The sequence below is a fragment of the Papio anubis genome, chromosome 13, assembly GCF_008728515.1.
Source record: "Papio anubis isolate 15944 chromosome 13, Panubis1.0, whole genome shotgun sequence".
Taxonomy (NCBI): domain Eukaryota; kingdom Metazoa; phylum Chordata; class Mammalia; order Primates; family Cercopithecidae; genus Papio; species Papio anubis.
In genome coordinates this window covers 106,184,911-106,198,951 of record NC_044988.1, presented here as the reverse complement: position 1 = coordinate 106,198,951, position 14,041 = coordinate 106,184,911, and the positions used below count along the sequence as shown (strand labels likewise).

Genomic DNA, 14,041 nt, shown 5'->3' with positions numbered 1-14,041 from the left:
GCGGCCCAGACCCTTTCCCCTGTGTGCTTGAATCTCCTGCCCTTATGCTCCATTTCTGAGCGAAAAAGTTTTTACCTGAGAATTTGAGTCTCACTCTGTCGCCTAGGCTGAGGCAGCGGCCGGATCTCAGTCATCAGCAGCCCTCCTGTTCACGCCATTCTCCTGCCTCAGCCTCCCATACCCAGGCTCTGCCACCACACCTGGATAATTTTTTAATTTTATAGAGATGGGGCTGCTCTACCATGCCAGCCAGGATGCATGTCTCATCTCCTGACTCACGATCCCACTCCTGCCTCCCAAAGTGCTGGGATTGAGAAGTGAGCCACCTGCCTGGCTTTTTTTTTTTAAGATGAGCCCTTGTTCTTGGCTGCATGGAGTACAGTGGTGCACCCTGGACTCACTGCAACCTCCTCCTCTGGGGTTGAAGTAATTCTCCTGCCTCAGCCTCCCAGGCTGGGATTGAGAGGCACCATGCCTCAAAGCTAATTTTTTGTATTTTTAGGTAGAGATGGGGTTTCACCTGATGCTGGCCAGGCCTGGTCTCAACTCCCACCTCCAGCATCTCCCTGTACTGCAAACAGCCATGGAACTTGCCTTGCCCTTTCTATTCTCCTACTTCAGCCTCCCAAAGTGCTGGGTTTATAGGCTCACACTGCACCCTGCCCCAAGCTGCCTCCTTAAGGGCTCATGGACACCTTTGGGCCCACTCCAAATAAGATATAGTTCCCAATTTTAAGGTCAACTGATTAGCAGTGCCAATTCCCATCTTGTAAATTTCTTTTAGAAGAAGAGGGCTGAGGTTGGGACCAGCCCCAGCCGCCCTGGTTCCCAACCGGCCCATCCCCTGCCACCCCATTCTGTTCCCAGAAGATTGCTCTGCACAGCTGTGGCAGCCGTGGATGAGCTGGAGGTAGGAGTTTGGTGCTGGGGGTGGGAACACCCAGGCAAAGCAGCCGCGACTCAGAGGATCTACACCCTCCCCTGCGCTCACCTCCTCGGGCCGGCCTCCCAAGGTGGGCCACCTGCTCCAGCATGTAGCGCCCACACCCAGATAATGAGGCCCGCGGCCAGCCCCTGCAGCATGTTGTCACACACACGCCGAAGTACACCTGGCTGGGACCTTAGGGCGCCTCAGCCACAGCAGCTGCTACAGGGACTCACGGTAAAGCCCCTGTTGGGCAGTCCCATCCTGTCCTCTCTACCTGCCCCTCACACAGCCTCAGGAGGAGCTTCTAGGCCCTGAGGCTGTGTGGCCAGCCTCTGTCTCTGTTTTATCTTCAGAAGAGGAGCACCTGTGCTGCATAAACAGCAGAAATGGCATGGACCCAAACCATCCCAGGGGGCCTGAATGGAATAGGGGGGGGGAATGGAATGGAATGGAAGGAATGGGGAATGGGACGGAATGGAATGGAATGGACTGGAATGGGGAATGGACGGGAATGGAATGGGGGGGAATGGAATGGAATGGAATGGAATGGAATCAATGGAATGGATGGAATGGACGGGACGTGGAGGGGGGGGAGGAATGGACCAATGGAATAATGGACCGGAATGGAATGGATGGACAACGGAATGGACTGAATGGAATGGACCATGGGAGGAGGCCGGGTTGCGCCCGCCAGGAGGGGACTGGGGCACTCAGGGGCACGGCTGCCTCCTGAGCAGTGGCCCCCCAGGCAAGGGCAGCCCCCATGACAGTCATGCAGGTAGTTCACCAGGACTTTGCTCCCCTCACTCCAGGGGCCGGGGGTCCAGTGTGGAGGAGCAGGGCCCCCTCCACACACTCTGACCCAGTGGCCTTGTCTCTGTGCAGGTCCTTGGTTTATGGACAGGGATCTCCTTCCCCAAGAATCCTGACAAATGGACCCTGCGGGGTTTCACCCACCTGCCTGGGTGCGGCTGAGGCTGATGCTTTCTGCAAGCCGGGTGGCTTCTGAGCCCCTGGTCTCTCTGTGTGCCTGGGCCTCCGGCTCCCGGCCAGGTCCTCCGACAGGTGGAAGCGGGCAGGCTCTCTGCACAGGGCTTGGTGCACCTCCAGCAGGCAGTAGGCATCGGCAGCTATGTGGGGAGTCGGCCTCAGCCTCCTGGGGCAGAGGGTGGGAGGGCCGTGGGGCATGAGGAGGGGTCACTCCCACCTACCACCCCACACACCTGCATAGATGAGCTGCTCCTCACAGAGTGGCCTCCGGTCCCAGTTGGACAGCTGCTGCGTCTTGTCCAGGGCTGTGCCCAGCACCTGCTGCACCAGGAGGCTCAGGCCCCTCAGCCCCTTGGCCCTGTCCGTGCCTGAGGTTGGCATGTTTGCCACCCGCATCTGCTAAGACAGTGCCCTGCAGGGTGATGCGTCTAGCCCTGGAGGGAGCACAGCTCACCGCGCCCACTCACACCGGCTCTGTGGGACTCCAGAGGAGGCCCTGCCCCCCTCCACCAGCGGCCGTGCAGGAGAGACAGGGAGAAGGAGCGACACATCGAGGGCAGGCTCCACGTGGGGGTCGCAGGCTGCAAGTACTGCACACCAGGGCCAGCTCCGGGTTCACACCTTCACCTCCAGGGGCTCCCTCCCAGAGCTCCTCCAAGTGGAACCCGGGGCTCAGGTCCGAGGGAAGGTGCCCTCACACCAGATAAGGGCCCCACAGGGGCTCAGGGATGCCCGCGCCAGGAGGCTCTGCTCCCTCCCTGGGGACGCCAGATCCACCTCTGCCAGGCTCTGCTCGGGGGGCTGTGGTGACTAAGGCTGAGCTGACAGGAATCCGGCAGGAGAAGCCCAGGGCCACTGGAAAGGTGTGGAGGGGCCCCAAGCAGCCCTCAAAACCCAGGCCCACCCGACGTCGTGTGAGCGGCTCAGTGGGTGCCCACCTGTCTGTGCACCAGCAGCAGGTCCACGCCACCCAGAATCTGCTTCTCCACATGGGCCAGGGCGGGGCAGGATGCGCCCAGTTTCTGTAGGTCCCCCACCATCCCGTAGCCTGTGGGCGGGAACCATCATGGGAGGGGCGCCTGCAGGCAGGGACAGCACTGTCCCCGGACCCCAGGGTGCACCCAGCACCCTCCCCGGGGCGCACAGAGGGAAGGGTCAGGCAGAGGTGGGGGCTGCTTCCCTTCTGGACTGGGCAGGGGGCCCCAGGGCTTCACTCACCCAGCTTGGTGATAGAGGGGTCCGAGAGGAGCTGGGCCACCAGCCGGGAGAAGGCCTGGGCTCCCTGCCCTGTTGGTGGCTGTGAGAGTGCCAGGACGTCCAGAAGGAACACGCGGCCCTCCACGGCCACCTGCAGGAGTGACGGCCGAGGCCGGCCCCCAGCAACGAACACAGGTGTCCACTCCAGGTCTACACCAACTACTTGGTGGGGCTGTGGGCAGAAAGGGGCAGATGTGACCGTCAGGGCCAACTCGGCTCTGCAGCGATGGCAGCCTGGAGGGTCTGAGCAGCAATGTGAGCCTGGGCTTCAGGGAGACGCCCCTGCACCCCTGCATGCTTGTAGGGCTTGGGCTGTTGGGGGGCACTAAGGCCAGTGCCCCAGCTGCCCCTTGCTTTCTGTGGCTGGACCAGAGAGGGAGGCCTGGCCTAGTGCCAAAGGCAGTGCCCGTGTCAGGATGCACCCCCGTCTCGTGCCCCATCTGTAAAACGGGGATCCCACGGCACCTTCCACAGGCTGGCAGGACTGGGTAAATGCCAGCACCCAGCACCCAGCGCCCAGCACCCAGCATCCCGGAGGCTCAGCAACACAGCGCGGGGAATGGCTGCCCTCACAGCAGCCCTGGGGCACCTGGCGGGCCCACGCCCAGAGGCCTTGCCTCTCCGAATGCCATGCTCCTGATGCTCCTCCAATGCCTGGCAGGGGGATCCCACTACCGGGCGCTGCCCCAGCGGCCAAGGGGCTCACCTGCAGGAGTGTACCCTCATATCTGGTCAGGTCTTCCCACGAGGCCAGGAGGTGGATGTTCTCCCTGGGGATGGGCAGCTGGTAGTAACGGTCCTTCACGTCCTTCACCTCCAGCCTCGAGTCAGCCTCAGCCGCCCTGGGAGGAGCAGAGCTGGTAGCGCCCCCATGTCCCTGGTCCCCCACTCACTCTGACCTCGGAGCAGGAGGGGAGCGTTTGGGGCGTTTGGTGGGGGCATCTCGGGTCGTGGCTCCTCCTCCCACGCCGGCTCAGTCCAGCCCAGCGTGACCCCTGCTCCTGCCTCTCCTCCCAGTGGCTGCCCTCCCAGACCATAGGGCAGCCTGCTCCTCAGGGTCCCGGGTGGGTTGGGCTGGCCATGGATCTGGCTGCAGAGTCTGTGGGCTGGCAGCAGAGTAGGAGGGCTGGGCCCTGCTGTCTTGTCTGCTCTGTGTATAGCTGTGCTCTTTGTTTTGTCTTGATTTCTAATTCTCAAGCCACTGGCGTGCAGATTGGTGAGCTGTCGTCCCAAGGGTAAGGGCCATCCTGGGCGGAACCCACCCCTAGCTGGGGTCACCTGGCGGAGCTCACCTCCCCTGGAGACTGAGCTGGCGGAGTTCCACAGCCACCGCAGCCGGCAGCCGCTCCTCGGGCAGTGAGAGGCCCATGGCACACCGGGCGGCCGTGACTGGGTCACCGTGGGAGACCAGCAGCTGAGACAGCCGCTCCTGAAGCCACGGGCTCTGCCCCACCAGGCCCTGTGGGGAGGGTGGCCGTGAGGATGGAGATGGGGACGTTGCTGTGCCACAGGGCTCTGCCCCGAGGGACCCCCATAGACCCCGACCTTGCAGACTGGCTCTTAGCACTCGGGGAGGAGGGGCAGCCGTCTACCCCAGGCCTGCAGTGCCTGTCCTGCCTGAGGTCAAGGTTCCACAGGACCAAAGCGGCTGAGATAGAGGTGCTAAGGCAAAGGGTGTCCACCAGCCAGTATAGCCCTGGCTGGCCCTCCGGGTCTCCAAGCCTGAGGTGAAGGCTGCCCACCTCAGCTCAGCCCTGGCTGGCCCCTCCTGGCCTCCAAGCCTCCGCCGGCCCTCCTGCTCTCACCAGGCATCTGCCCCCACCCCGGATCCCAGGAACCCGGGTGTGTTTTCTGGAGCACCTGCCCAGCCTGCCCCATCTCCACACTCCTCCTCTTGCCGGGGGAGACCCTCTGCCCCTTCCCCTCCTCCTCACTGTGTGGGGTTTGACTGACAGGGCTTAGGAGGCTACTGGGCACCCATTCACCCACGGCCCAAGAGCAGACAGAGGGGTGCCCTCCGGGTGGCAGTGACCAAGGGGGTCCCAAGAATCCTCATCCTCACCAGGGTGAGCTCTCTCCCACCCTGCAGCCAGCCGCCTGTGGCAGCGCCCAGCCCAGGAGCAGAGGCACCCACAGGCCTGCAGGACCCTCGGCCCCCACCAGGAAATGCAGGGCCCAGCACGAGCGAGGGTCTTCCTCCCTGCACGGTCCCGGAGTCCATGGGTCCAGGATGGCCTTGGGTGTCAGGCGGGAAGGGAGGGGACCCGCCCGGGAGGCTGAGCTCCTGCACGACTTCCCGCCCCACGGCCTCGAGGAGGGTCCGCCTGCCCCGCTGGCTTCAGGCCCAGCAGCCCGAGGCTGCTTCCCCGGCGTGGGTTCCCACGTGGACGACAATACGTGGAAGCCGCCTGCATTCTTCAGGACGTCCGCTGCCCTTCCGGCCGGCTCCATGCTGGCACCGGCCGGGGGGGCCCGGCCTTCCTCCTTCCGGCCTCGCCCAGGCGCCCCGCACCTCTCTGGTGACTCTCAGCCCCCACCCAGCCCCACAGGTAGCTCCGCTGGGCCGGTTCAGGTGGCACGGATGCTGCCGTCCACCTGGAACGAGGCCCAGTCAGGCTCCACCGATGCCCTCAGCTCCCGCTCAGGCCTCCCGGGCCTGGGGACCCCGCACCCGCCTGCCAGGCACGTGCCCCAACACGGGGTCGGGGTCAGCAGCCCTCGTGAAGGCCTCAGCTCTGCCTGCTGTTTTCAGGAGGCTCTGGGCCTGTGCCCCCAGGACAGCTGCCCAGGCAAGAGCACGAACTCACCTGCACGTGGTCAGCCCAGTTTTCCTGAGACAGGCTCTTCTGCAAAAGCAAACGGGAAGGGACAGTTGCCAGGCAGCTCCAGAGGCTGAACAGGGGCCTGGTGGGAGTTTTCCTCGACCCCTGGCAGGGTACATCCTTGTAAGAGCCCAGGTGCTCACCCACCGTGGTGCCACAGCCCAGAGCCAGGGCCCCACGGCCTCCCCTTCACCCAGGCCTGGCCCAGCTCGCCCAGCTCTGGGGTGAGAAGCAGCTCCTGCTTGGGACATCGGTGCAAACCCACAGCGCGCAGTGAGTATCCCAGGCCAAAGTCTGTGGCTCAGGCCATGGCTGGCCGCCCCCAGGACCCCTTCCTGCTCATGAACCTCCACAAACCGCTTGTGGCACAGGTGCCGCAGGGCCGCCAGGCGCTGCCACATGGCCGCATTGGGACACAGCGCTGAAAGGAAAGGCCAGCTCAGCACTGCGGGCTCAGGGCAGCCTCACCACGGCCTCCTTCTGGGGCAGGCAGGAGACGGGCAGGGGGGCTGAGCCTGCCTCTTCACCACCCTCCACCTCTGCCCCAGACCTCACCCCCTCCCCACCGCTTGGGCCTCTGCTGGGGTCCACCCCACTCAGCCTGGGGGTCCCGCCGGCCCCGGGCTCTCCCTTGCATGTGTGCGGCGGGCCCTTTCATCTGGGCCTCCCTCTGGGGGCTCCCTGTCTTTCCTCAGGGAGGTTCCTTCCTGGCGCTGGCATCTGCGTGTGTGCCCTGCCCTTCTCTCACTGGCAGGGAAAACCTCGTGGACAGAGCCAGATGCTCACTGTGGGTCCCGTGACTGGAGCTCCATGAGCCGCAGGGGCCCGAGGCCCACGCACGTCCACAGTCTCCGTCAGCCTCCCCTCCATACTCCACCCCAGAGCCTGAGGGGGCCCCGGGGAAGGCACCACGGTCTGGCCGAGCCCCTTCCCCCGAGGGCGTGGCAGCCAGTGGTGCTAACGGGCTGGCCAGTCCTCAGCGGGATGCCGACCGTTCAGCGCCCCGCCCAGAACGCAGCCATGGGGAGCCGGGCGACCATCTGTCCTAAGGCCCCTGCCTGGCTCTGGCCCAACCTCACCGAGGGTCCCTGTGACACACACTCTCAAGACACGTGGGTGCCCTTGCCAGCACTTGCCTCCAACACCTGGGAGCACCCTGTGGTGGGGACCCCATCTGCAGGCTACAGTGGAGGTCTGTGCGGTTCACAGCAAGGCCAGGGACAAGGGCTAACCAGGGAGACCAGCTTCCTGGAACACAGCCACCAGGGCACAAACTTCCAGCAGGGGCCTCGCCCAGGAATCTGCCACCTGCCCTGGGTCCAAGGGGGGATGAGGGCACCCGCCTCCCACCTTCCTCCTTCCCGGACACGAGGCCTCTGCTACCCTCGTGCACTGGACACCCCAGAGGCCGCCACCTCTTTAAACCACGTGGCACCTCTGGGTAGCACCTACACAAAGCCCAATATACTTCTGAGAAAGGAGGAAGGAAGGAGGAAGGAAGAAGGGAGGAAGGAGGAAGGGAGAAAGGAGGAAGGAAGGAGGAAGGAGAAAGGGAGAAAGGAGGAAGGGAGAAAGGAGGAAGGAAGGAGGAAGGAGAAAGGGAGGAAGGAGGAAGGAGAAAGGGAGAAAGGAAGGAAGAAGGAGAAAGGAGACAGGGAGAAAGAAAGGAGGAAGGGAGGAAGGAGAAAGGAGGAAGAGGGAAGGGAGAAAAGGAGGAAGGATGAAGGAGAAAGGAGGAAGGAAGGGAGAAAGGGAGGAAGGAGAAAGGAGGAAGGAGGAAGGAGAAAGGGAGGAAGGAGGAAGGAGGAAGGAGGAAGGAGGAAGGAGACAGGGAGGAAGGAGGAAGAGGAAGGGAGAAGGAGGACGGAGGGAAGGAGGAGGAAGGGAGAAAGGGAGGAAGGAGAAAGGGAGGAAGGAGGAAAGGAGGAAGGAGGAAGGGAGGAAGGAGACGGAGGGAAGGAGGGAAGGAGGGAGGAAGGAGACAGGGAGGAAGGAGACAGGAGGAAGGAGGAAGGAGGATGCAATGATGAAAGACATTTTATTTCTACCAAACATTTTATTTGGCACGATGAAATTTATCGATGAATGACATATGATACCATTGAATGCATGATGAATGACATCATGATGAATGATGGCACGACATCGATGCACGATGAAATGACATCATGATGGCCTATTGTTTATTGTTTATTTGGTACTCCATTATCGTTTTATTGATCATGATGAATATTAATCACGATTTACCATTTAAATGACATCGATTTAAATGATGAATTTATTGTTTATTTAAAACAAACATGATGCATCGATGAAATTTATTGTTTATTTGAAATGATGACGATGGCACGATGCAGCACGCATTGTTTATTGTTTATTTGTACGATGAATGACATGATGAAACGATGAATGACATGACACGATTGTTCGATACGATGAATACGCGACATCAAGATTTAAATGATGAATGACATCATGATGAGACGAGACATCATGATGAATGATGAAATGATACGATGAAATGATGACATATTAATGATGAATGAAATGATGAAATGACATCATGTGATGAAATGATGGAATGATTATGATGAAATGACATCATCGGTGAGATGGAATGTGGAAATGATAAGCGATGAAATGATCATGTGATGAGAATGATAATGATACGATGCAAACTCAAGTCCGGTTCCTGTAGGGGCTCCCGTGGGTCTTTATGCCTGGAAACCTGTCAGCAAGAATTACCAGGAATCCCTTCCTGCCTCCCTTCTTCCTGAATCCCCGTTATTTGTATGTTGACCTCTTGACGGCATCTCCAGTCTTTAAACACCTTTCTCTGACATGTCCTCTATGTATTTTGTACTACTTCTTGGAAGACAACTTCAAATTTATCTTCCAAACTTCCCACCGAGCTTTCATTTCTCATCCTGTCCTTCATCCACCAGGTTCTGTCCTATAGTCTGAAAGCTCTTTCTGTGGGAACCCCACCTCCACTTCACAGACACAGTATCTTCCAAAGATCCTGGTTACAGCGTTTGTGCTTTTAAGTGTTCTTTTGCTTCCTCCAAGCTCCAGCTTAGTGTGTGTACTAGTCAGGGTTCTCTAGGGGGACAGAACCCATAGGATATATATACATATATATATTATAAGTAATACATATATAGATATATTTTATATCTATCTATCTATCTATCTATCTATCATCTATCTATCTATCTATCTATAGTGAGTTTATTAAGTATCAACTCACACAACCACGGGGTCCTAAAATAGGCCCTCTGTAAGCTGAGGAGCAAGGAGAGCCAGCCCCAGTCTCAAAGCTGAAGAACTTGGAATCTGATGTTCGAGGGCAGGAGGCATCCAGCACAAGAGAGATGTAGGCTGGGGAGGCTAGGGTTCATCTTTCAATGCTCTTCTGCCTGCTTTATATTCTAGCCTTGCTGGCAGCCGACTTGATGGTGCCCCCCAGATTGAGGGTGGGTCGGCCTCTCCTCGTCCACTCAGTCGAAGGTGAGTCTCCTTTGGCAACACCCTCACAGAGACACCCAGCATCAATACTTTGCATCCTTCCATCCGATCAAGGTGACACGCAGTACAACATCCCTCGCAAGCACTGTCAGCCGCACCTGTGGCCGGGGGCGCAGAGCCCACAACCCTGACTGCCTGCCCAATGCTGCCTCTTACAGAGGAACCACACCTCCTCAACGGCGGCCTGGGCCCTGGAAGGCCAGAGGTACTGTTGGCTGAGAAGCGTCTGTGCACCTCCAGCAAGGGTCTCACCTGTATCCTTCTGGTTTCAGCACGCATTCCCAGCCCTGGCCTCCCTCAACTGTGCCACTCAAAGGCCCCTGGACAGGTTTCAGCCCAGCTTGGAGGAATCTGGGCCTCCACTTCCTGTGCCTCCCTGAGGCTCCGAAGCCAACTGGCTTCTTCCATTTGCAGTTCCGCACTCTCAGGCCTCTGAGGACTGTCACCGCCTGGACATCTGCCTTCCAGGTTCCAGCTCCCATCTCCCCTCTTATTCTCTTGAAATTTTTGTCTTCATTTTAAAGCAAAGAGGCAATAGATGCTTGTGTTTAAATGCCACTTTAAACTGTAAGTCCTAATTAAAACTTCTTCTTTAAAAAGTTGGGCATATTTGACACTCTGTCCCCAGGCTGGACTGTGGTAGTATGATCAAGGCTCACTGCAGCCTCAACCGCCTCGCTCAAGTGATCCCTCCCAATCTCAGCCCCCTGAGTAGCGAGATTATAGGGCACATGCACACCAGCTGGCTAATTTCAGATTTTTGTAGAGACGGGTTTTGTCATGCTGCTCAGGGCTGGTTTCAAACTCCTGCCTCACTGGATTCTCCCACTGCACCTGCGTCCCACTTTTTTTTTTTTTTTTTTTTTTTTTTTTTTTTTTTTGAGATGGAGTCTCGGCCTGTCGCCTGGGCTGGAGTGCAGTGGCTGATCTCAGCTCACCGTAAGCTCCGGCCTGGTTTATGCCATTCTCCTGCCTCAGCCTCCCAAATAACTGGACTACAGGCGCCTCGGCCATCTCACCGCTAGTTTTTGTATTTTTTAGTAGAGACGGGAGCCCACCAGAAATTGCCAGGATGGTCTCTCGATCTTGACCTCGTGATCCACCTGTCTCGGCCTCCAAAGTGCTGGATTACAGGCTTGAGCCACCGGCTACTCAAGGCTTTTTTTTTTTGAGACGGAGTCTCGCTGTGTCGCCCAGGCTGGAGGTGGCGCTGACATCTCAGCTCACTGGTAAGCTCCGGCCCCGGATTCACGCCCACCAGCCTCCCGAAAGTAGCTGGGACTACAGGCGCCACCACTCGCCAAGTTTTGTATTTTTAGTAGAGACGGGTTTCACCATGTTAGCCAGATGGTCTCTGGATCTCCTGACTCCGTGTGATCCACCTCACCGGCCTCCCAAAGTGCTGCTGGGATTACAGGCTTGAGCCACTGCTGCCTGGCTGTTTTTTTTTTTGAGACAGAATCTCGCTCTGTTGCCCAGGCTGGAGTGAGGGTGCGATCTCGCTCACTGCAAGCTCCGCCTCCTGGGTTCACCATTCTCCCTTTTCCTCAGCCTCCTGAGGTAGCTGGGACTACAGGCCTCGCCACCACACCCGCTAATTTTTGTATTTTTAGTAGAGATCGGCTCTTCATCGTGTTAGCCAGGATGCACCATCTGACCTCAGGATCCACCTGCCTCGGCCTCCCAAAGTGCTGGGATTACAGGTATCAGCCACCGCACCCGGCCTAAGTCCTGCTTTTTAAGATAAACTATTTACTGAGGGTATAAGTGACACATGGTAAGGTATGCCAATCATGGGTGCAAATGCACTGGTAAACCCACTGTCCAAATCTCAACATAGAACGTTCCAGGCCAGGTGTAGTGGCTCACGCCTGTAATCCCATCACCTTGGGAGGCTGAGGCGGGAGGATGGCTTGAACCCAGGAGGTTGAGGCTGCAGTAAGCTGTGATTATGCGCCTGCACCCGGCAGCCTTGGTAATAGAGTGAGACCCCAAATTTAAATAAAGGACATTCCAGTACCCCAAAGTTTCCCCCGTGTTCATCTCTGTGTATCCCCATCCCACACTTCTCTGACTTCTATGGCCAGAGATGATTTGCCTGATTTTGAACTTGATACAAACGGAATGATAGAATAGGGACAGTTCTGCCACTTTTGGATCTGGTTTCTTCCATGCAGTCTCTGTCCACGCTGCTGAGTGTGACGAGGTTCAGTCTCTCACAGCTGGGTTTGTTTGTTTGTTTGTTTGCCTTTGACGGAGTCTTGCTCTGTCAGCCCCAGGCTAAGTGCAGTGGCTAATCTCGGCTCACTGCAGCAAGCTCCGGCCTCGGTTCACGCTTTATTCTCCTGCCCTTCAGCCTCCCCAGTAGCTGGGACTAAGGCGCCACTGTGCCTGGCTAATTTTTTTCTATTTTAGTAGAGACGGTCACTCATGGTCTCAATCTCTCCTGACCTTGTGATCCGCCTGCCTCGGCCTCCCAAAGTGCTGGGATTACAGGCGTGAGCCACCGCGCCTGGCCACAGCTGGGTTTGTGAACCGTGATCACTGCATCCACTCTGCTGGTCTGGGGACTAGGGCTGGTCCCAGGTTTCAGAGACGATGACTAAAGCTGCCACGACTGCGAGCTTGTGAATAATGAGCTCATTTCTCTTGGGCATATGCTAAGTGGACTTGGACAACATATGTCATAGGGTTGGCATAAGTTTTTTTTGCTTTAGTAGAAACTGCTAAATAATCTTCTGAAGTGTCTGCGACAGTGCACATCCCACCAGCAGTGTGTGAGAGTGCTGGTTGCTCCATGTCCTTGTCAACACTTGGTATGTTCAAATTTTAAATTTTAGCCTTTCTGATAGGAGGTAGTGGTATTTCGTTGTGGCTTCATTTGCATTTCCCTGATATTAATGGTGCTTAGCAACTTTTCCTACACTTATTGGCTATCTGGATATCCTCTTTTGTGACGTGCTTATTCAAGTCTTTTGCTCATTTAAAAACTTGGTTTGTCTTTTATTGTTTATTTGCTTTGTAGGTTTTTTGCTTTAAAAATATTCTGGATAAGTCTTTTGTAAGATATGTACTGTAAATAATCTTCTCTTGGTCTAGAAGTTGCCTTATCACTCTCTCAATGATGTCCTTTGATGTCCAGAAGGTATTAAGTCAAATTTGTCATTCTCTTATGTTATTCTTTTTTTTTCTTTTTCTTTCTTTTTTTTTTTTTTTTTTTTTTTTTGAGATGGAGTCTCACTGTGTCACCCAGGCTGGTGTGCAATGGCACGATATCAGTTTACTGCAACCTCTGCCTCCCAGATTCAAGTGATTCTCCTGCCTCAGCCTCCTGAGTACCTGGAACTACAGACACCCGCCACCATACCCAGCTAATTTTTGTATTTTTAGTAGAGACGGAATTTTGCTGTGTTTGCTAGGCTGGTCTCGAACTCCTGACCTCAAGTGATCCACCTGCCTCAACCTCCCAAAGTGCTGGGAATACAGGTGTGAGCCACCGCACCCAGTCTTTATTCTCAGTGATTTTATATCCTATTTGAGCAAGTTTTATTGCAAGTATAAAAACTACAATTGGCTTTTATAAGCTTACTTTGTAACCAGTGATCTTGCTAAATTTACTTATTCTAATGCTTTATTTGTAGATTTTTTGTTTTTTTTTCCCTACATATAAAAACATATCTTCTGAGAAAATGACAGTTGTTTCTTTGTACCTAGTCTTTGTACTTATTTTCCTGTCTACCAAGGACCCTGGTGTGGGTCCTTGGTACAGTATTGAATAAAAACAGCGGTTCTCAGACATTAGGCAACAGGTGGCTCAGGGCAGTGATGCCCGAGTGACGGGAAGTGAGGCTGCCAATCACCCCCTTTTCCCTCCTGGAGAAACTTTCCAGCAACATGCGAGGGAAGGGGAACCCAAGAGACACCGGGTGCTTCCCTGAGTTCGCAGAGAAGAGATGCCCAGAAAAAGAGCTGTGGAGCTCTGCAGGGAGCTCCCTCGAGAACTCACCCAAGTGAAGAGCACCCCGCGTGCAAGGAGATCACACAAAGTGGAGGAAGAGCCACCTGAACACATCACAGGGAAGTTTTCAAGCCTTACAAAGAGCTGGGAATAGGATCTGCTCCCAAGACCCAGAGTTTAAAAAGCTTCCTAATTGGCAGGGCATTGACTATAGTTTTTTTTTTTTTTTTTTTTGAGACGGAGTCTCGCTCTGTCACCCAGGCTGGAGTGCAGTGGCCGGATCTCAGCTCACTGCAAGCTCCGCCTCCCGGGTTTACGCCATTCTCCTGCCTCAGCCTCCCGAGTAGCTGGGACTACAGGCTCCCGCCACCTCGCCTGGCTAGTTTTTTGTATTTTTTTAGTAGAGACGGGGTTTCACCGTGTTAGCGAGGATGGTCTCGATCTCCTGACCTCGTGATCCGCCCGTCTCGGCCTCCCGAAGTGCTGGGATTACAGGCGTGAGCCACCACGCCCGGCTGACTATAGTTCTAAGAAGGCTTTTGCCTCAGAAATAGGGGA

General features: G+C 56.4%; 2 protein-coding genes across 4 annotated transcripts in view; both read right to left on the bottom strand.

Annotated features, from left to right (window-relative positions):
* LOC116270106 (exonuclease mut-7 homolog) overlaps positions 1 to 1,034 on the bottom strand; it is a 40,168-nt gene extending 39,134 nt beyond the window's left edge. The window contains exon 1 of the mRNA XM_031654780.1: positions 992 to 1,034. Coding sequence (XP_031510640.1) covers positions 992 to 1,034 — 43 coding nt within the window. The remainder of the gene's footprint in view (positions 1 to 991) is intronic.
* Positions 1,035 to 1,645: 611 nt separating this feature from the next.
* Positions 1,646 to 6,465, bottom strand: LOC116268636 (exonuclease mut-7 homolog). Of its 3 annotated transcripts, none has more exons than XM_031654721.1 (8): positions 6,345 to 6,454; positions 5,983 to 6,102; positions 4,468 to 4,634; positions 3,882 to 4,017; positions 3,137 to 3,347; positions 2,857 to 2,966; positions 2,152 to 2,314; positions 1,654 to 2,058 (listed from the first exon to the last, which is right to left on the bottom strand). In XM_031654721.1, exons 1-8 carry the CDS (start codon positions 6,396 to 6,398, stop codon positions 1,823 to 1,825), a joined length of 1,197 nt encoding a protein of 398 aa, XP_031510581.1. In that variant the 5' UTR covers positions 6,399 to 6,454; the 3' UTR covers positions 1,654 to 1,822. The 3 variants fall into 3 exon arrangements, with proteins under 3 accessions (XP_031510583.1, XP_031510581.1, XP_031510582.1); XM_031654722.1 differs by having other exon boundaries at positions 1,657 to 2,058; positions 5,983 to 6,021; positions 6,345 to 6,441; XM_031654723.1 differs by lacking the exon at positions 2,152 to 2,314 and having other exon boundaries at positions 1,646 to 2,084; positions 6,345 to 6,465.
* Between the last annotated feature and the right edge of the window lie 7,576 nt (positions 6,466 to 14,041).